This window comes from Conger conger, chromosome 5 (assembly GCF_963514075.1).
Source record: "Conger conger chromosome 5, fConCon1.1, whole genome shotgun sequence".
In the NCBI taxonomy this organism is placed as follows: Eukaryota; Metazoa; Chordata; class Actinopteri; order Anguilliformes; family Congridae; genus Conger; species Conger conger.
The window spans coordinates 47,014,996-47,038,152 of record NC_083764.1 but is presented as its reverse complement, the minus strand read 5'-3'; the positions used below and the strand labels follow the sequence as shown (position 1 = coordinate 47,038,152).

The 23,157-nt window shown below is 42.9% G+C and overlaps 1 protein-coding gene across 3 annotated transcripts; it reads right to left on the bottom strand.

Annotated features, from left to right (window-relative positions):
• Positions 1–16,039: 16,039 nt before the first annotated feature.
• On the bottom strand, positions 16,040–22,053 carry tada1 (transcriptional adaptor 1). Of its 3 annotated transcripts, none has more exons than XM_061243032.1 (9): positions 21,944–22,053; positions 21,577–21,720; positions 20,721–20,812; positions 20,269–20,334; positions 20,035–20,132; positions 19,586–19,801; positions 18,734–18,885; positions 18,093–18,249; positions 16,040–17,213 (listed from the first exon to the last, which is right to left on the bottom strand). In XM_061243032.1, exons 2-9 carry the CDS (start codon positions 21,648–21,650, stop codon positions 17,061–17,063), a joined length of 1,008 nt encoding a protein of 335 aa, XP_061099016.1. In that variant the 5' UTR covers positions 21,651–21,720; positions 21,944–22,053; the 3' UTR covers positions 16,040–17,060. The 3 variants fall into 3 exon arrangements, with proteins under 3 accessions (XP_061099016.1, XP_061099017.1, XP_061099015.1); XM_061243033.1 differs by having other exon boundaries at positions 21,577–21,673; positions 21,944–22,033; XM_061243031.1 differs by lacking the exon at positions 21,944–22,053 and having other exon boundaries at positions 21,577–21,890.
• Between the last annotated feature and the right edge of the window lie 1,104 nt (positions 22,054–23,157).

Genomic DNA, 23,157 nt, shown 5'->3' with positions numbered 1-23,157 from the left:
TTCAGACGGGCCTGTACATGTGCCTTCTTCAGCAGAGGAACCTTGCGCGCGCAGCAGGATTTTAATCCTTCACGGTGTAGTGTGTTACTGATGGTTCTCTTCATGACTGTGGTCCCAACTGCCTTCAGGTCATTAACAAGCTCCTCCTGTGTAGTACTGGGCTGATCCCTGACCTTTCTCATGATCATTGATATCCCACGAGGCGAGATCTTGCGTGGAGCCCCAGACCGAGGGAGATTGGCGGCTACTTTGTGTTTCTTCCATTTTAAAATAACATCTCACCAAGCTGCTTGCTTATTTTCTTGTAGCCCATCCCAGCCTCGTGCAGGTCTACAATTTTGTCCCTGATGTCCTTAGACAGCTCCTTTGTCTTGCCCATGGTGGAAACGTTGGAATCTGATTGATTGTGTGGACAGGTGTCTTTTATACAGCTACATAACGATGTAACAAGTTGACACAGGTGTTTTGGGTAATGAGTTGAGATTAGGAGTGCTTCGTAATGGAAAACTAACTGGTCTGTGGGAGCCAGAATTATTGCTGATTGGTAGGGGATCAAATACTTATTTCATGTAAAAATATGATAATAAATTTACACAATTTATATGATGTTGTTATTGTGGATTATTTTGTGATATTCTGTCTCTCAATGTTAAAATGTACCTATGATTTAAATTCTACACAGTTCCATTCTTTGTAAGTGGGCAAACCTACAAAATCAGCAAGGGATCAAATAATTATTGCTCCCACTGTATAGTTGGATGTTTTCATACATATAATTTTATTCCATGAAAGACAGCAAATTATTCCACATTGGTATTACTATGAGTTTAAAAAAATATATTTATTTTATTTCAATTGCAGGATAAACTAAACGGGAGTCTGAATGTCAAGGTTGAGAAACTGGAGACCGCCACAAAGTAAGAGCTCATCTGCGTGTACCAACCCTCACTGTGAAAGTGTGCTGGTTGTAACAGCTGCAGTGCAGAAGAAGGGTATGTTAGTGTGTGAAACTAAATGAAGGAGACTGAGCCCCTGGCTCGTCCTGTGTGCCCAGGAGTCTGCAAGAGGAAGCGAGCAGAGAGAATAGGGAGCTGGACGCCGTGCAGAGGAAACTAGCGGACGCCCAGGGTCAACTAAATGCTTTGCTGATGGAGAAGGATGCCATGTTTCAAGCTAATGCTGACCTCCAAGATGACCTTGACAATGTCCACCTTGATAACCGGGTGAGTGGGAGAGGGAGAAAGAGGGTAGCCAGCTGAGGATGGAGCAGGGCTGCTACTTCATTCCAAAACCCCATTCCAAATATTTGTAGTTTTAAAACAATAAATAGTGAGTTCCCTGGGTCAGGGTCTTGTTGTAGAAAGTTGTAGCAATGTCAAATGAACGTTCTTGCAATGTCAAATTAAATGTACACTCATTCCAAATTGTAGTAATTTTTAAACAATAAATAGTGAGTTCCCTGGGTCAGGGTCTTGTTGTAGAAAGTTGTAGCAATGTCAAATGAACGTTCTTGAAATGTCAAATTAAATTTACGCTCATTCCAAATTGTAGTAATTTTTAAACAATAAATCGTGAGTTCCCTGGGTCAGGGTCTTGTTGTAGAAAGTTATAGCAATGTCAAATGAAATGTACGCTGTCGTATCAGTGCATTAGCTGCGTGTGTATGGCAGAACTGAGGCCTTCTTGTGGTTGAGTGCCCTGCGCCTGTCAGTAGCTCTCGTGTGCAGTATGTAACAGGCTCTTCCTCAGGCTCTACAGCGCAAGGTGGAGGGATCCAGCCAGGACTTGGAGCTTCTGCAGAGGAAACTCCAGGACTTGATGAGTGAGAGTTCCTGCTCCAAGATGATGTTGTCAACCAAAGTGAGAGTCCATCCAGCTGCCGTTTTCTTTTTGATACAAGTTGCCTTGTCTACCAAGGGGTATAAGTCGCTTTAAACAAACCTCATTAAATAGCAAGTAAGTAAAATGACACTGGTTGCACTTGCTGGATGGCAAACATAAAATCCTATCGGTTTGCCCCTTACAGTTGAATTAACTGAGTACCGTATGTGATTTAATCTCTGGAGTAAAATTCATTTTGTGTTTTATTTCATTTCAGGAGGAAGTAATAGAAAATCTGAAGTATACAGTTAAGGACCTGGAGACATCAGTAAAGTAAGAGCTGATCTATATTTTCAGGTTCTCACTATTAAGATGTACTGATTGTAATAGGGGGCGACACCGTGGTGCACTGAATAGCACCTTGCAGCAAGAGGGTACCGAGTTTGACTTGCAACTGAAAGAGTTTTCATGCGTGCGATCCTCCCACAGTCCAAAGACATCCCATTACTGGAGGCTCTAAATTTCATGATGGTATGAATGTGTGAGTGAATGGTGTGTGGGCAATATCCCCTCATCCCCCGCATGCTGGGATAGACCATGCTGGGAAACCGACCGAGAATAAGCGGCTTAAGATGGATGGATTAATCAATGGATGGATGAAATAGTAGTACCACTGACTACTGTTGCTTATAATGAGCTGAACCCCTGACTCCCTCTGTGTGCCCAGGAGTCGGCAGCAGGAAGTGAATAGGGGGATCATTGAGATGGACGCCGTACAGAGGAAACTAACGGACACGGAGAAACAACTGAATGCTGTGATGAAGGAGAAGGAGGCCCAGCTTAAAGCCAACCTCCAAGGTGACCGTTACCAGGTGAGAGAGGCCAAAGTGATGCCTCAGGCCAGCGGAGTAAACCCCTTACTGATTAACAATTAAATTTTTCTTTTATACATTTATTTCAGATTTTTCCCTTTTTCTCCCAATTTAGTAGCCAGTTGTACCCCCCTCTATTCCATTTAGAGTTAGTGTGGCCTGTAGCGTAGTGGTTAAGGTAAAGGACTGGGATACACAAGGTCGGTGGTTCTAATCCCGGTGTAGCCACAATAAGCCGCACAGCCGTTGGGCCCTTGAGCAAGGCCCTTAACCCTGCATTGCTCCAGGGGAGGATTGTCTCCTGCGTAGTCTAATCAACTGTATGTCGCTCTGGATGAGAGCGTCTGCCAAATGCCAATAATGTAATGTAATGTGTTAGATACACCGTCCACACCCCGCCCCCTGGCAGGCCGAGGAAGAGCAACATTTTTAGAAAGTAAATAATACGAAAAGTTCATTATTACCCACCAGCCATTTTGCACATGGATATTGGACATTTGAAACAAAGTAGTAGGACAACCAGGATTTGTGATGTAGTCCATCAGTGCATTAGTCCCTGACAGACTGGCTGGACTCTCTCCAGGCCATGGAGTACAGGGTAGAGGGATCCAGCCAGGAGGTGGGGCTCCTGCAGAGGAAACTCCATGATTTCATGACTGAGAGCTCCTACATGGAGAGGATGTTGTGGTCTAAGGTACGTGTCAAACCTGTATACCGAATTTATAGTAAAAGCACACTGGGCAGAATTATTGGCCTGGTGCATGGCAACTAGGCCTACTGTACTAGTCCAAACACTGCTCATTGATCATTTTGTATGTATTTATTTATTTACTTATTGTAAAAAGGTACAAAAGATTGTTGCTGGGGCGGTACCATAGGTAGGTAGGTACATAAAATTGTATCCCTAGCCAGCAATGTATAATAAATTTGTACCTTTTGCACTTGGAAAAATGACTAATTTGTACTGAAAGATAACATTACTGTACTTTCAGGGTACATTTGTGAAATTTTATCGTTGAAGAACAAAAATGTACCTTTTTATTTCTGAGAGTGCACATTCAAATATATTGAGTAAATTTCCATTTATGATTGAACTGTATTTCAGGAGGAGATCATTGACGATCTAGAGCTCACAATTGAGGAACTGGAGACTTCAACAAAGTGAGAGCTGATCAGTGTGATGACCGAGGGGGTTTTCCAATTGAACATTACAGTGCATGCAATACGCCGGACCCCTGACTGCCTCTGTTTACTAAGGAGTCTGCAGCAAGAAGTGAGCAGAGGGAACAAGGAGCTGGAGGACATGCAGGGGAAACTAACGGACCAGGAGAGAGAGCTGAATGCTGTGGTGAAGGAGAAAGAGGCCCTTGTAAAATCAAATACTGAACTCCAAGGTGGCTTTGACAGGGTCCAGCTTGGCAACCAGGTGAGTGTGAGAAAGAGAGTGTTAGGAAGCAGGAAGGCACTGCCTCAGCAGTCAGATGAGCATGGTGTGTTATCAGAGACCTAAAAATATTCTAAAGTTTTCCTATTTATATTTTATAGCTATTTGTCAATATGGGCAACATTTTAATGTATCATCCATTTTCATTAGTACTTTACAACAGCAGGAGTATACAGTGTTAGTGCCCTTCCTTAACGCATGGGCTTAATGTTATGTACATACCCTGTCTAATTTAGTCTTCCCCACAAGACATAAAATACTGGTACTGTAAATGCACTATTATTTACTATTGACTATTCATTTTTAACAGTGCATAAAGTGTGATTTTTGTACAGGGCAAAAGTGCAGTCTGCTATCACAGAACTGAGGTCTTCTTGAAGCTGTTGACAACTAACAGCTCTCCGTCTGAATAAAGCCAAGCTTGTGTAATGTAATTAAACTGAAGTAAAATAATGTCATCTGAAAATTTTATTTAAATTAATTTCAGGAACAAGTAATTGAAACCCTGCTGCAGAAAATACGTGAACTGGAGACGTCAGTGAAGTAAGAGCTGTTGAATGCATGTAGAAGTCAGTCTTAAAGCGTGAGGCTTGTATTAGCAGCAGCATTAAAGAGGTTATTGGGCAATACGGTGAATGCTTCACTCCCTCTGTGTGTCCAGGAGTCTACAGGTGGCACTGGCTGAAAGAGATTGTGAGCTGGACACCATGCGGAAGAAACTTGCCAACACAGATAAGGAGCTGAATTCTATGGAGAAGGAGAAAGAGGCCGCACTTCGAGAAAATTCCACCCTCCGAGATGACCTTAACACTGTCCAACTTGATAACCAGGTAATTGGGAGATAGTCAGATGAGGACATTGATAAATCAAATTTAAAGAATCACATTCACTGACGTCTTTGGCACTTGTCAATCTGAACAGCATAGAAAAATGATCTTGAAGATCTATTTTAGGTCTAATTATGGAAGCGGTCTGTGCCTGCAGTTTTTACCTGATCGACAGTAACGCACTGGAAACTTCCTAGCAATGGCAGTGTGTAGCTGTGTTCAGAGATGAGTTGGCATGATCGTCCACTAAATAATGTGAAGTGTCCTGGGCCTCCCACTGCTAGAGTAACTAGAATGGGTTAAATACAGAGGATGCATTTTGTTGCCTTACAAGGCAATGACAATAAAGTTGAATCTAATCTAATCTAATCAAATCTAAAAGTATCATTAGTCTCCTCGCCTGATGACTTTTTACTGAGTGAAATAACTCCATGTCTTGTCAGGCAAACCTACCCCTGTTACAAGTGCATGAGGTCTGTTGTTCAGAGAAACAGAGCAATGATATGGAACTGGAAGGCTTTTCTGGAAATGTGTGCAGTATCTGACAGACTGGCTGGGCTGTTCTCAGGCTCTGCAGCTCAAGGTGGAAGGATCCAGCCAGGACGGGCTGCAGAAGAAACTCCAGGAGTGTATGACTGAGAGCTCCTACTTAAAGATATTGTTGTCTTCTAAGGTAAGTGTTTCAGCTGTAGCTGTAATATAATCAAATGTGCTGTAGTCAAGCATTGTTTTGATTAAATGTGTGTCCCTACTCTACAGACTACCGTTATAAGTGTCAATGCTGTTCTCATTGGGCTATATACCATAGCTGTGCTGTTCAGTGCCAGCCACTACTAACTGCACTGTAATCTCTTACTGCTATGTGCTGCTCAGTATAGCTTTGTACTTCTCTGTTGGGTTAGTCCTGCTTAAAAAATAGACCACACAGTAAACTTTTGACACTATCTTTCAGCTTTTTTGATTTATTAGCTTCGACTGATGTGAGTTATAATATTGATGAACAGGATCAGGTTGTACTAGGTATAGGTTTTCCAGAGTTTCAAAGCAGCAATAAAAAAATAATGGTGGGATACATTCAATGTTAGATAGCTAGCCAGAATCTCATATGGATGCAGTGACTATATCATGCAGCTTCGGCCATGATGGACAGCTAGCTGTACATTTTGTCTTTACATACACTTTCTTGCTGTATTTAAAGTAATCTCTATTTTGTTTACAAGCACTAATATACTGTTTTTATCATGAAGTACTAAGATATTTGTGGTAGAATGTAACATTATTCACACAAACAGACCAAAATTCACTGCACTGTACTAATTATATTGCAGGAGGATGTGATTGAACACCTGCAGGTGACAGTTAAGGAGCTGAGGGCAAAGTAAGTGCTGACCAGTGTGATGTTCACAAATTTCCATTGTTAAAGGCATACTATGAAGGATTCTTTAGTCTTGCTGTGGTCCTGTGTTTACATTGAAAGATATCTCCTCCTCCATCCTTAACCCTGCCCACTCACCTCATTGTACCTAACCTCATTTTAAATTACTTTCAAAGTAAAAATACTTTGTAGTAATTAATTGTAATAGCAGTGAAACTCAATGACTCTGTGTGCTCAGGAGTCTGCAGCAGGAAGCAAGCAGGGAGATCGGCGAGTTGGATGCCTTACAGAGGAAACTAAGAGACGCCAAGGAGAATCTGGATACTGTGCTGAAGGAGAAAGAGGTGGTGCTTAAAGAGAATGCTGACCTTAAAGATGTCCTTACCAAGGTCCAGCTTCAAAACCAGGTCAGTGGGGCAGAGGTAAACAGAGGTGCCTGCCTGAAGAATCAGAATTAAGCAGGACCCCTTAGACTACATTACATTCATTTAACACACGCCGTTATCCAAAGTGACTTATACGATAGGAGAAACAAGAAGTACATTCACCTGATTAAATTAGCAATGGTTGGAATGACTGGAAGAGAGTGCTATGAGACCAAAATTGAATGTTTTGGCCATACACATCATCAACATGTTTGACGGCAAAATGGAATGCATACAAGGAGAAGCCCTCATACCTACTGTCAAATATGGCGGTGGGTCATTGATGTTTTGTTGCCAGTGGTCCAGGGGCATAATTTAAAACCAATGGCACTAAGAAATCAACAAAGGAAATCCACACAGAAATGGATAAGTAAAATCAACAACCATGTTCTGCAATCCCATTAAAAACCTGTGGTCTGAACTGAGGGGTCAAGGATATAAATGATTCAGAAAAGTTCTGCATTGAAAAATGATCAAAAATTCAAAAACGCAAAAATGTGCTCTCTAACCTGAGCGCAAATAATAAGAAATGGCATGGCTGCCTCATGCCCAAAGTATTAAACCAGGGGTGCCAATAATTGTGGAACCTGTTTTTTTTGGGAATTAAAATTTTTATTTGAAAAATGTAAGACTTTGGTTGATCCCATTGAATAAAGCACGCTACTTTACGCATGTTGGAAGATAAAACGTATGTTAATAACTATTATATTTTAGCTAACAACACTTTTTGTGCACATTTATCAAGGGTGCCAATAATTGTCGAGCTCACTGCATGACCGAACTGTGGGTTATTGTGGTTGAGTGCTGTGTGACAGTCAGCAATACTCATTTATCAAACAGGCTGGCTGTACTCTCCTCAGGCTCTGCAGCGCAAAGTGGAGGGACCCTGCCAGGAGGTGGCAGTCCTGCAGAAGAAACTCAAGGACTTCATGACTGAGAACTCCTGCTCAGGAATATTGCTGTCCTCCAAGGTAGGTGTTGATCTAGACATACATAGAGTATGTTTATACACCGGGCAGAATCCCTTGTGCTGTTCAACGCTGCAAAATATACTGACTTAGTAACTGCACAATATTGTTAAACTTTTTTCCTGCTTTTGCTGTTCTGTTGTATTCGTGCCACTGCTCTGCTCTCCACTGTTCTATATTAATGGATGCTATATGTTGATGTCACATTTCCTTTTAAAATAAAGTTATAGTTTACAGGACAGCACACTATGCTTATCAATATGTGGATAATATGTGTTTTTTTTTCGATATTGTTCTTTTTTCTTGAATTGTATTAAGGATGAAGTCATTGGACGTCTGCGGCTCACAGTTAAGGAACTGGAAGAATCAGCAAAGTAAGAGCTGATAAGTGTGTGTTCAGGTCCTCATTGATAAGTGTGCAGATTATAATGGCGGATACTTCACCTGTACTGCAGAGGATGGTGTTAACTTTGGGCACGTTCTGTAAGTGGTGTTCTTGACTCCCTCTGCGTGCCCAGGAGTCTGCAGCAGGCAGTGAACAGGGGGAACAGTGAGCTGGACGCAGTGCAGAAGAAACTAAGTGACACAGAGAGGAGCCTCGATACTCTGGTGGGGGAGAAAGAGGCCGTGCTTAAAGAAAATGCTGACCTTAAAGGTGTATTTACCAAGGTCCAGCTTGAAAGCCAGGTGAGTGGGGCAAACAGAGGTGCCTGTCTAAAGAGTCCGAATTAAGCAGGACCCCTTTTCATTTAACACCAAGAAGTGAATTCACCTGATTTAAATGAGCAATAGTGACAGACCTGGCTAAAAATATTCACAGACCAGCAGGCAAAGATACAGCATCACCAATACACTAGCGGAAGACAACTATCCTAAACAAGACCGAGATACAAATTCTGAATGCAGGCGGACGACATCCATAACAAGCTCTAAGAAGAGGAACATACAGACCATGTCAGTGCTTTAGCTGCACAGACCATACAGACCATGTCAGTACATTAGCTGTGTGTGTTGTACAGGGGAAAAGTGCAGTGTATGACAGAACATTATTGTGGTTGGGTGCTGTATGACAGTCACAGTGTTACAGGCCGGCTGCCTTTCTCCTCAGGCTCTGCTGCGCAAGGTTGAAGGACCCAGCCAGGAGCTGGAGTTCCTGCAGAAGAAACTCCAGGACTGTATGTCAGACAGTGTCAGCGCTGGAATATTGCTGTCCTCTCAGGTACCCTGCTGTAAAATCCAGCTATGCCAGCTTGACCATAAAGTGGTCTAGCTGAGTATGAGCTGGTCAACCAGTATGGCCAAGCTGGTCATGAAGCTGGCCTACCTGGGTATGAGCTAGTCATCCAGCTAGCGCTGGTAGCTTGTTTGAGCTGGCGGCCGGTCTGAACTGGTCAGCCAGCTCAACCATGTCGAGCTGGGAGCTGGTCAGGACCATGAAAAAATATTTGCCCCCTTCCTGATATCTTCTATTATTATATGTCTGTTGCACTAAATGGTTTCAGAACTTGAGATAAAATGTAATATTAGACGAAGGGAACCTCAGTAAACTCAAAGCACATTTTTTTACATTTCAGTTTAATTTATTTCAAAGTTATCAAACACCCAAATCATCCCTGTTAGAAATGTCCTCCTTAAACCTATTAACTGGTTGCTCCATCTTTAGCAGCAATAATTGCAACCAAACACTTCTTATAGTTTCATATCAGTCTTTCACATCACTCTGGAGGAATTTCCGCCCAATTTTCTTTGCAGAACTAATTTAATTCAGACAAATTGGTAGACTTTTGAGCACGAACCGCTTGCTTCAGGTCCTGTCAGAGTATCCCTGTTGGTTTCAGTTGTACAAATGTAAAACTGTATTTCAGGATGAAGTCATTGGACGTCTGCGGCTCACAGTTAAGGAACTGGAGGAATCAGCAAAGTAAGAGCTGATAAGTGTGTGTTCGGGTCCCCATTGATAAATGTGCAGATTATAATGGCGGATACTTCATCTGTACTGCAGAGGATGATGTTAACTTTGGGCATGTGCTGTAAGTGGTGTTCTTGACTCCCTCTGCGTGCCCAGGAGTCTGCAGCAGGCAGTGAACAGGGGGAACAGTGAGCTGGAGGCAGTGCAGAAGAAACTAAGTGACACAGAGAGGAGCCTCGATACTCTGGTGGGGGAGAAAGAAGTGGTGATGAAAGAGAATGCTGACCTTAAAGGTCACCTTGACAAGAGGAATCTTGATAACCAGGTGAGTGGGTTAGGTTCAGAGGCAGAGCAAAATTTCTGTTTGCCCTAGTGGAAATTCACCAAGCCAAAGATTTTTACCGTGCCATTTAAATCCTCCATGGAAATGTGTGGCCAACATGCTTGGTGGTGAGTGGATCGGATCACACAGGACAAAGACCGGTGATCATTTTATTCTCTTTTTAGGGTATAAATAATGAATAGCAATCAGACTCAGCTGTGCATGCCTGTCGGTAAAATACTGCTATGCATTACAGTATGGTTTCATAAAATTGCACACCATAAAAATGGTTGCTTTGTATTTCAGTAGCTTTAACTTCATTCAGAACCTAGTGAATTTTATTTCTGAAAATATAACAATGAGGGCTAACCTATTTATTCAGTTATTCGGGGCCCAGTTTCCAAAAAAATGTTTTAAAGTCGATTACCAAGTCCACCATTTCCTTGTCACTAAACTACTGTCATTTTATTCAGGACCCATCCTTACTCCTTGTGTGTGCCTGATTGTATGTATGTGTAGACTTCTGGGTGACTAAAGGCTTTATTGAGGCTGGTGGTTGAGTGTTTTAAGAGCAGTGTTTGACAGACTGGCTGGACTCCCCTCAGAACCTGCAGCGTAAGGTGGATGGGTCCAGCCAGGAGATGGAGCTTCTGCGCAACACACTCCAGGACTACATGACTGAGAACACCCACACAAAGATATTGTTGTCGTCCAAGGTATATACATTCAAATGGTATAATAACCCTTAGATATTTCTTTTTAAAGGTGTTGTGGAATATCTGTTTTTTTCTTTTTTATTATTGGTCTGTACTATGCTTCTCTGCAGTACTGATCGGATGTTCAGTGCACTTTACTGTTGTGATTTTCATTGCTGACTGTTGTTAACTGCATTATACTTTTGTATTGCTCTGTGCTTTTTTAAAGGGCAGTTCAGTCAAAAATGAAATTAAGATACTGTATGTTCCGAACAGCCAGAGTAGTATCTGTCAATCCAGATAGTTTTGCTGAAATGTGTAGCATTTTCTGAATATTTGCTGTAGTTCACCCTGCTAAAGTGGACCATACGGGCCCCTTTGGCTTCAAAGCGCCAAAAATGTACATTTGAAAACATTTAACAGGACTGTCTCTTTCCAAATATAATCCAGCAGTTAAGCACATACATCTGTGATTAAGCACAACAGTTTATTTTCTACAAGGTTCCATCAAACTAGCAGGCAGGTGGACGAGTATGAAACGTGAGTGATGGTGACAGGACGTGGTTTGTAGTCCCATATAACAATTTGTTTGCAACTTACTTTATTAGACATAAATTTGTGGTTGAGGGTTACATAATGGGTGTAATTTCTAGGACATGAATTACATCCTATTATTTTCTTACCTGTGAATTTCAAAGCTGTAATGATAGATGCAGTAAACCCAGGGCGGCATATTGTAATTACTCTGAAGTAAAAATCCACTTCTGCTTTATCTTTATTCAAGGAAGATTTCAATGAACATACGCATCTCAGATTACAAGAACTGGAGACCTCAGCAAAGTAAGATCTTACACATCTTCTCCTATTTACGCTATAAATAATAATTCCCAACCATTCCTTTCCAGAAGTTCATTCCAGTGACAAAGGATCAGTGTGTGTGGTGTGTACAGTACGGCTCCTGTTTCGCTGAAGTGTGGTGATTGAGGGGCGTTAGTTTGTGAAGGCAGAAGCAGAACAAAGCTGAGCCCCTGACTGCCTCTGTGTGCCCAGGAGTCTGAAGCAGGCAGTGAGTGAGCGTGAATGGGCGCTGGATGCCATGCAGAAGGCCCTAACGGACACGGAGAAGAAGCTGGATATCTCCGTCACGGAGAAGAATGCCATGCTAAAAGCCAACGCTCGCGTCCGGATCGACTTTGACAGGCTCCGGCTCGATAATGAGGTAGAGAGACGAGAGGGCTTTCACAAGCGCTAATCCCCGTTTCGTGCAGATGGCTCTGCTTTGAAGTGCTTTGCCTTCATCACAACCCAACACTGCTAACATCTCAGTATCAATATCATCTCACGGTCAATCAAGCATATAAACGCACGGTCCATTGCTTCTTTTGTTAGTAATAGTGTTAATACTCCAGCTAACAGAAACCCCAAAGTAAGAGAAATTATATAGGCTCCATCAGTACTTTAGCTGTGCGTGTGTTGTACAGGGCGAAATGGCAGCATATGACAGATCGGAGGGTGCATATTGTGGTTGGGTGCCGTGTAACAGTCAGCAGCACTTGTGTACAGAGCTTGTGTGATCTCCAGACCCTACAGCGCAAGGTGGAAGGATCCAGCCAGGAGATTGAGCTCCTGCAGAAGAAACTCCAGGACTACACAACTGAAATCTCCCAAAACAATTTATTGCTTTCCTCTAAGGTAAGGGTCAGTCCATTGTTGGGCTGAGAAGGAAAATCCACCCTTGTCTTATAATAGAGGCACCTATTATAATCCAGTGATAAACACTTCACACTTGATCCAATTATAAGGGTCTTTGATCATTATTTTTCAGTTTTACTGTGTGAGAGTGCTGTTCTATATTAATGTGGCGTACATGTCTAGTGGTGATCTACTTTTGCTCTTATAAAACTGCCCTCCACTACTGGTTATCTTTATGAATGGGGCTTTTAAACATTTTGCAGCTTGAGTACAGTAAGTGGTTACTTACTATGTTGCATATTCAAGACATAGCTGAAGTGAAATTACATTTAACTGCATTTCAGGAGGAGGCCATTGAAAGCTTGCAACTTGCAGTCATGAAACTGGAAATGTCAACGAAGTAAGAGCTGATTTGTGTGTACAGGTGTTCATTGATAAAAATTGTGCCGATTGCTACTTTTTTAGACTATTTCATGTGCAATAAGCGGAAGCCCTGGCTGCCTCTGTGTGCCCAGGGGTCTGCAGCAGGAAGTGGACGTGGGGAGCAGGGAGCTGGACACCATACAGAAGAAGCTAACCGACACAGAACAGAATCTGTCTTCTGTCGTAAGGGAGAAAGATTCAGTGCTGAAAGAAAATACTGACCTCCGTGACACTCTCGAAATGATCCAACTTGATAACCAGGTGAGTGAGAAGAAGGTGCATAACATTTGACGTTGTTTTGGTCATACTGCAGACTTTACATTCCAGTAACTTCTCGGTGACTTTACATTCCAGTTCTCGCCTGGAAACTGAACCTATAACTAACTCTGGTTAAAAATGCAGTCCCCTAATCAACACCCCAGACTACCAACACTGGAATCATTCATACGACATCATATATCATCAACGATGTCCAACCAGGGAAGAATTAGGATGTGGAAATTATTTATTATTTGTTTATTTGGCTTCCACAGTTACACACTGTCGATTTTGAGCAAGTAGATATTCGCTAAATAAATATTTTCTCTCGGCTGCATTGGCAGTGTTGACTACCAGGTCTTTGCACAAGGTGAAGCTTGAAAGGAGAGAAATGTGCATTAGGTGTGTGGGTTCGGGGTAACAGTGCAATATCACCAGACCGAGAGGGCTTCTTCCAGTCGAATGTTGGATCAGTTGTGTGCAGTGTCTGACAGGCAGGCTGGCCTCCCCCCAGGGTGAAGGACTCAGCCAGGAGGTGGAGCTCCTCCAGAGGAAACTCCAGGACCATGCTTCGAAGATGTCCCGTGTGAATGAACAGCTTTCATTCAAAGTAAGTTCAGATCAACAATGGAAAGACTTGCAGATATACAGAATACTTAGACTGTGTACGGAGTGTGTAAAGACTTGTATCCTATATAAAAAATAGGATTAGGTTAAAATTCAGTTATGTAGTAATACTAATACATTATTACAGAGGACAGTAGTGTCCTGGATTGAGCACTGGATTATAGGGCCGTTTCTTATTGTGCTGTACTAGAACAGCATAAAGCATACTTTACTCTATGCTGCCTTATACTACTGCCATCTCTGTACTGCTTTACACTGTACTGTGCTGTTATCTAGTGCACTGCTATGAGTCACTTGCTTTGAACAACATTCATTATTTAATTGAATTTCAGGACCAAGTCATTGAAAACCTGCAGCTCACAGTTAAGGAACTGGAGACATCTATGAAGTAAGAGCTGGTCTGTGGGTGCCGGCCCTCATTATTAAAATATGCTGATTGTAATAATAGCACTAGTGAAGAGAGGGCTGTGGGTGCTGTTACTCTGTGAAACAAGGTGCAATAAGGTGAACCCCTGCTTGCCTCTGTGTGCCCAGGGATCTGCAGCAGTCAGCCAACCGAGCAGAAAAGCAGTTTGAAATTGCTCAGAAGAGAGTGAGCAACACAGAGGAAATCCTGTCTGCTCTGATGAAGGAGAAGGAGACTACTCAGGAGGAGAACCTGAAACTCAGAGATGAGCTTTACTCCCTGCACTCAGGCAATCAGGTGAGGGGGGTGGAGGTGCACCCCTCCCACCTATATTAATCTCTGGCTACTTCACTATTTTAGAAAATCGATAACATGAATATGCCTCGCTGAGTCTAAGGCCTTGTGCGCACTGCCAGTAAAACCCGTATCATAGACTTCAGTCATTGCATGCAAAGGATATGCAACAAAATACTAAATCTAACTACTTTCACTGACATAACATTGCTGTGTCCCAACATTATGGCGCCCATAAATGGGGGGACTATGTATAAATACTGCTTTAATTTCTACACGGTGAAACCAAAACATGTTTTTTTGTTTATTAGACAGTTCAATTATGAGTCTTTGTCCCAAATGTTAAGGAGCACTCTGCAGATATTGATAGTCAAACCGTATTTTCCTAATCATGCAGGAGTGGAGATGTGTGGTTTTTGAAGCAGGCAATTGAGGGCTTTACGGGGTTTTGTGGTTCAGTGGAGCGGAGTATCTCATATGCTGGCTGGACTCTCCTCAGGCTATGCAGCGCAAGATGGAAGGATCCAACCAGGAGGTGGAACTCCTGCAGATGGAGCTCCAGGATTTCAGCACCGATGTCAACATCTTGCAGTCCTGGGTTTCCTCGAGTGTACGTAAGCCAAGTGGCCCATTCCAATGATGATGTAACATTTTACACAGATTTGTGATCGAACACATTAATTAAACGGTTAAAAATTCTGTTTTGTGATCTCTCACATCCTAATGCATTCTCTCATGCATAGTTAGATAAATGAGACTGTTTTTAGTTAAAGAACAATACTCCTCAAACATTTCTGGCTAAACTTTTTTGTTTTTTGGTCAGGAGGCAGCCATTGCTCGTCTACTGACAACATTTGAGGGACTAGAGCCGTCAGTTGAGTAAGTCCAGACCGGTCTGTGCTCATTGTTATATCACGATTTTAACACTACGCTGTGAAACCGTGGTACGAGACCCCCCCCGTCTCTCTTTCATACCCAGGTGTCTACAACGGGCAGAGAACAGTGGGGAAAAGGATTTGGATGCCATGGGAAGCGAATCAGGAGAGCTGGGTCCTTCCGTGCAGGGTAGCTCGCAGGAAACTTCGTCCAATAGTTGACACAGAAAGCATTCGGTCACTTTGTCCCTGCGGTTTAGTGACATGATGTATTGCAAAATAAAATGGGCACTCATTGGCAGTTGTCTTCTTGTTTCTTGTGTCATCTAGCACCAGTGAGGGGAGAGGTACACCTTACTGCCAACTGGTACCCAGTGACATCTTTAGATGATGCGGTGGCCGTTCAGTATTTACCTTCAGCAGCAGTCCTGCACCATTAAGCAGCAGTTCTACGGGCAAAAACGTATAGTTAATGAGGTCAGTGGAGAAGGGCCAGACTGGTCAAAGCTGACAGGGAGGTGACAACACAAATAAACACGCATTACAACAGTGGAATGCAGAACAGCATCTCTGAACACACAACACAAAACTCTAAGTGGATAGGCTACAGCAGCAGAAGACAAATAAGTAAAAAAATTAATATGGTCTAATAAATACCTAGAACGCTTAGTGAGTGTACAATTTTATCGAATTATCTTGAGACCTTGGTAATCGTTTTCTTTATAACTGACATCACTGAATGGTCTGGTATCAAGGTGAGTTCAAAAGATTATTCTTTGCCTTTGACCAAGGACAGAATGCGTACATATCGTTATTGTGGGTTTTTTTATTTATTTAACAGGCTACCACTTATTATACTCACATTTGCAAACACATTTCTGCAAGGGTAAAGAAGTCAAACAAAAAAGGTACATTTTCTTGGTTCATCCATAGGCCAGGTCAAAAAGCATCGGTAAGGATTTGGTCCTTGTAAGGGCAAATTTCCTATAAGGGCATCAATGACAAGACAGCTTTAAAACAGCTACTTTGAGCTACACCGATGGGAGCCAGCATGTAATTAATCAATATTAGTCCTAAACTGAGGCCAGAAAATAGAAAAAGGAATAAGGGAATTCAAAGAAGCTGTTTCCAATATAAACACAAACCTATAACAGGAGTATCATGGGAATGGCCCAGCTCGGTGTGCCATCCACGGCACTAAAGGAACAATCAGCCCCTGTTCAGCTAACGGAGAGATCACCGGTTTCCCTCATGGGCATGCTTAGAAGCTGCTGCACGCATTTCAGCCATGTCTGCTTCCCTGGAATGCACACAACCCCACCCCCTCCCCATGCTTTCTGCCATCGGTCTATAGCAGGGAGTGGCTGGCAGCAGAAATAATCACACGGTGGTGCTATTCCCAGGGCATAGTGTGTCTGGCTGAGGTATTCGCATCTCTGGGTCCCCCCGTGATGGAGGTGGTAGTGGAGGCAGGGGTGGGTAAAATAAGTCCGCAAGTCAGTCCCTTTGGCACCTACAGCCGCACTTGGGAAGTCAATGGCCTTCCTTGTTGATCAGGTGTTGGCTGAGTTCAGTAGATCAGTAGGCCCTCCTTGTTAGCCAGGTGTTGGCAGAGTTCAGTAGATCAGTAGGTACTCCTTATTAGCCAGGTGTTGGCAACGTTCAGTAGGCCCTCCTTGTTAGCTGAGTTCAGTAGATCAGTAGGCCTTCCTTGTTAGCCAGGTGTTAGCTCAGTTCAGTAGATCAGTAGGCCCTCCTTGTTAGCCAGGTGTTAGCTGAGTTCAGTAGATCAGAAGGCCTTCCTTGTTAGCCAGGTGTTAGCTGAGTTCAGTAGATCAGTAGGCCCTCCTTGTTAGCCAGGTGTTGGCGGTGCACCTGGTCCTGCTCCAGTTCTTCGTGGCTGGGGTGCCAGAGCCTCGCCAGGATGCGCTCAATGCTGAGGGCGTAAACGGTGTGGGAGGGGACTACCCGCCGGTGTACCTGTCAATGACAAGACCCGCATATCAACCCTGGCGACATCACAGGTGTGATATGTGGTTTACCTGTAGAGCCTACAGTATAGAAGGTGTGATATGTGGTTTACTTGTAGAGTCTACAGTATAGCAGGTGTGATGTGGTTTACCTGTAGAGCCTACAGTATAGCAGGTGTGATATGTGGTTTACCTGTAGAGCCTACAGTATAGCAGGTGTGATATGTGGTTTACCTGTAGAGCCTACAGTATAGCAGGTGTGACATGTGGTTTACCTGTAGAGCCTACAGTATAGCAGGTGTGACATGTGGTTTACCTGTAGAGCCTCCAGCATAGCAGGTGTGATATGTGGTTTACTTGTAGAGCCTACAGTATAGCAGGTGTGATATGTGGTTTACTTGTAGAGCCTACAGTATAGAAGGTGTGATATGTGGTTTACTTGTAGAGTCTACAGTATAGCAGGTGTGACATGTGGTTTACCTGTAGAGCCTCCAGCATAGCAGGTGTGATATGTGGTTTACTTGTAGAGCCTACAGTATAGCAGGTGTGATATGTGGTTTACTTGTAGAGCCTACAGTATAGCAGGTGTGATATGTGGTTTACCTGTAGAGCCTACAGTATAGCAGGTGTGATATGTGGTTACTTGTAGAGCCTACAGTATAGCAGGTGTGATATGTGGTTTACTTGTAGAGCCTACAGTATAGCAGGTGTGATATGTGGTTTACTTGTAGAGCCTCCAGCATAGCAGGTGTGATATGTGGTTTACTTGTAGAGCCTACAGCATAGCAGGTGTGATATGTGGTTTACTTGTAGAGCCTACAGTATAGCAGGTGTGATATGTGGTTTACTTGTAGAGCCTACAGTATAGCAGGTGTGATATGTGGTTTACCTGTAGAGCCTCCAACAGATCTGCGATGCTGATTGGGGGCAGGGGGGCGGGGAGGGAGTGTCCACAGCAGGCCAGCAGGAGAGCAGCCTGCTGCTCCGCCTCGTCAGGGGACACCTGGGGGGGCGGGCCAGCAGGAAGAGACGCACTGGGAGGGGGACTGGTGGGAGAGAGAGCAGGGATGGATAGACTTACAACTGAACTACATTGGGACACTGAACAATGTAAACTAAATGACATAAAAATGTTGCGCATTCACGTTAAAATACAATTTATTTCGGAAGTTATTTCGGAGTTTCACTGGATGTATGCGCGTTTATGCATACAAGCCATTTCATGTCTCGTTTTATTGTAAAGTGTTTTGAAAAATATGTTGACGACAAAGTACAAAAAAAGAAAAAAAAAAGGAAATGGTAAAAGTCTGCATTTATATAGCGCCTTTATCGAAAGCGCTGTACAATTGATGCTTCTGATTCACCCATTCAAACACACACTCCTCAGGGACACTTCGACATCCCCCGGGCGGGATCGAACCGGCAACCCCCTGCAACCGACCGCCCTTACATCCTGAGTTAATGTCGCCCCCGATGGATTAGACTTTGATTCTGGGCTTGCGGAAATGAGTTCGGGGGGGAAGAACGCACCACTCTGTGACGGCGTGGTAAGCCGCTACGCTGTTCTTCAGGTAGGGCTGAGGCGTGACGTCACTGCCGAACGCGTAGGGGAAGAGTCCGTCGCGCAGGCGGTAGGCCTTCCTGCGGGAGATGACGGCGGTCAGGACGTCCTTCAGATGGACCTGTGTCAAAAACAGCGAGACGGATTAGAGAGTGCAGGAGCTGTTTGACAGACGGCACCCTTATCACAACCAGTCTTCTGATAAAACCCTGCCATGTGACAGGTGGACAGTGCGTTATACCATTTCTGGGTACTTTAGTTTCAGAGCTATGAATATGATTTGATAATATAAAACTGCATAAAAGTCACGAACAAATAGGTGGGGTTATATTCCCAGTAAAAGGATAGTTATTCTGTTCTGAGATGTAACACTAGATGTAACACAAAGATGATCTAGCTCTACCTTCAGAAGGTGTGTGGATCACTGCACTCAACCAGCGGAAGATGGAAGGATGCATGTGTTCAGCAGTTATAGTTCCAAACCTTCTAACCTCTCCAAAAGTAACATCTTTCCTTTTTTTTTTATTTTTTTATTTTTTTATTTATTTTTTTTTAATATTCCCTGCACTTGGATTTCAAATACATGATACCTCGTGTAAATAAGACAGCTTCTGAGTTGCAGTAAGGCATATTTCTTCACTTCGAAGGAGGTAGGCTACAGACTCCTATAGGCTTTATCCTAAGCGAACACCTTATGCTAACATGGAAACCGAGCCAGTGAATGCACAACAATGAAATTGAACAACTGGTCTGGGTGAGTCAGAAAAAAGGTATATTTCCCAAAATGTTGGTGTATTCCTTTAATGGTGCTGAATGCTTACCTCTACAGCGTAGACCAGCATGCTCACGGCGTCCTCGTTGACGTTGTCCAGGCCCAGCTCGAAGGCAGTCACCATGGTGCGGGCCTCCAGTTGGCCGCGTGTGGGCAGCAGCAGGGTGTGGGCGCTCAGACGTAGCTCCTCTTCCTCACCCAGCCCTGTCTCGCGAGGGCTGAATGGCTGGGCCGCACTCAGGGGGTTCTGGGCCTGGAAGCGGTGCTGAGGGGAACAGAGGGTCTGGGTCATGCAAACTTCCACAGCCACAGGAAAACCATGAATTAACACTAATTACACACGCATTAAGAGAACACATACCACTGATAGATTTACAACATGTTTACAGGCAACAGCACTATAAATAAATCTCAGTAAATCCCAAGGCAACCTTTTGTTAGAGAGGAATGTTAAACAAATGAGCTACTCGGCCACACTGTTAATACCCTAAAACTCACATCAAACTTCTGCCTGACAGAGGAGAACTTCTTCTTCCCTTTTGGTTTCACAGGTTTTGATGTAGAGCCTGCTGCCCACTGTAATGATCCAGCGCCCTCTAGAGGAAGTACAGAAACCATTCAAGTCAGGAATGAGTTGCTGAAATAACAATGGATTACACATGTACAATACAAAGTATATTTATCTGCCATTCTGGGCACGCAACAAAACAAAACCAATGGAGAGAGACTTACCTGGTGCAGAGACTATGATTTGGCAACGAGTAAGAATGGCCAGCAAGAAGTCATTATGAACATGTACTGCGGAGAGAAGCCAAAAATAAACCACTGATCAGCTACAGGGACTTAACAGCGTTTAGGTCGGCTCAGGACAGGAAAACAGGTACCCCTGAGGGAAAGCAAATTACACAAGCTAGCTTATGTAATATTGCTTGTTATTGAATGACAGCAGATGCTAGCTACTGTAATATTACATGCTGTTGTTGAGGGATAGTGGAAACTACTTGTATAATACTGCATACTTTTGCAGAACAACAGGCAAACATGGAATTACATCAAAATACGCCATTACACCTCTCGCATGCAAATGAAAGATTGTTCCATGTATAATACTAATGTGCACAATGTATATATAAAGCCAGGATAGCTAGCTAAACTGACTAATGTCCATTAATTAATTCATTTACCATTGTCCTGTGCGAGAAGTCGCCTTGCCTCAATATCAAACTCCTCCTTGCTGATCTTCTGCTTGAACCATAGTTTTAGGTTCGCCCAGTACCTGCAAAGCATATTGACGTGACATCAGCATCCTCAAGACAAAAGTCATTCACATAGCTGTGTGTTACCTGTAGGAATATTACATGAATAACAAGGCAAACATAAACGAACAACACTAGCCATTTTCATTCATACACTGATTTTACATCCATTTCACGTGAAAGTATCTTGACATTCCAACAGGCCACTTTAGTATGTCCTGTAAGAGCATGTTAGCATGATTTCTCCAGATGTTTGGAGCCATAATCTCTGAAGCAGAATGTGAAATTCAAATATGCCTATGATGATGCATATTTGGATAATGTTAACCAGTCTACTATACAGTATGTTGATATGTTTAAAGTTAAAAGTTACCCTATGCTGCGTGTGATAACTTAGCTATACATCTTTCTTTGAGAACAACTTGCATGAACAAATTGTCGGCTGGCAAGGGCAATTTAGTAATCAAGCCGCTAAAAGCTAGTTAGTAAAATAATTGAACTGCGCCATGTTAAACATAAATAGCCGAAGCTGCCCTAGTTACGCATATATCTATTTAGCATGCGAGCCTACGGTCTCTCCGTTTTTTTTCGGGTGAAACAGCGAGTCTAGCGAGTATGGAGATGAAGAAACTCCCCGGCTTCAAAGGCCTGGGCCAGCTACCTAGCTAGCCAATCAAATACAGTGCACGCCGCATCAATTTTGAGTTGCATTTTGAGAAGCCAGGTTACGCAGAATTAAAGTTAGTTTTATGAATTTCCAATTACAAAAATACAATGTACTTACTGTTTCACATTATCCCCAATGGCCTCTGTTAAGTTCTTTTTGGCAACTTCGAGTTCGCTAACATGCGCTGCCATGGTTGTCCTTCCTTCTGTCACCACTGCATTCAATTTTCGATTAGGTTACAAATCAAAGTATTGAAGCATGCTGAAACAAAATAATTGTTAACGTGATATTATTGCAAGCGACTGATGCGTTCTAGTAATTAACTCTCCAAACACTTTCGCAGACCCCTCTTCTGGAGTCGGCACTGCTGCTATCCGCTAACAAGTAGTTAACGTTAACCGCCTGACATGGCACCTGTGTACAATATCTACGCTTCAGGATAACAAAGTGCGCTAAATAATAACAATCAAATGATTCCACTAACCATACGTAGTTATGTAGACCAATAATCTTCCTAAACCATCAGTTTATTAAAATGGTTTATTTATATTTTTGAAGAGCTTCCGAAATTGCCAAAAGACACGTGATACAGGGAACCAATCAGCTGTGTTACATTCAAAAGACAAACATTTAATTGCCGGTCTTTTCCTGCCATACACACAACACGCTTTTTGCTGAGATTGTGCTGGCACAGACAAATGTTCAGTATCTACGAGAAACCATCAGTTTAGCTTGATCAGGGCACTGAAAGACAGATTATTTAGAAAAGACTGCCGTTAAATCTGAGGTATCCAACTTTTGTCCTCTGCAGCTCGTGTAGGCATAATGTATGGGAGACACGTTGCTAGCTGTCATAAATGTGTCTGCAATTTCTACATGTTTGTCAAGTGTTGTTTCACAGATATAGTCTACATTTCTTTGTGCGCCCACTGCAATCACAGTTTTGCTAATTCCACTGCATCCAATTCCAATCCACTGGCCAATTGTCTCTGAGATTCATTTGCTCAGAGTCTCGCTGTTTTTGTTATCTTATTGTAATTTAAAAATGCTTCCTTTTGTCCCACTCTGTACATGGGATGCCATGACATAAAATAAGCTATATCAGTATTAATCTATTACATTTTGACAAAGTACATTATTACCAAATGACTATAGCCATCACCACATGAGATACAGACTATGACGCCAGGCCACACACTTGCCTACGTGCTATGCTGACAGGTGACACTGCCATTAAATAATAAAGGGTGTAACTCCCCAATCCTGGCCACCACCCCACCATCACCCCTGCCTCACCTTGCAAGCTGAGAGGCTGGAGGTCACCCTGGAAGGAAAGTTACACTGATGAGTCTGATCTCCACTATTTATTTTGCATTAGCTTAGTCTGCTTCTCTAACCAGTGGCCTCTGGTTTGTTCTATCTGCAACAGTCACATTGATAATATCATTTATGGGGATAAAATACACAGGATGCTATTAGGCAGAGTTAAACAGTGTTGTGCAATGTTGTCGACACAAACAGCAATGTGATGCAAATACAAATAATCATGAACTAAAAGTATGGAATTCCACATAAATGTAAGTAGCATAACTGGCTAGTTATATCCTTGCTGTTTTAGGGGGGATTCTTTATCCTTATCATTATGCAATTATTTGTAATACTAGACAGCCCAGTTGTTTGTTTCCTTTCACATTTTCA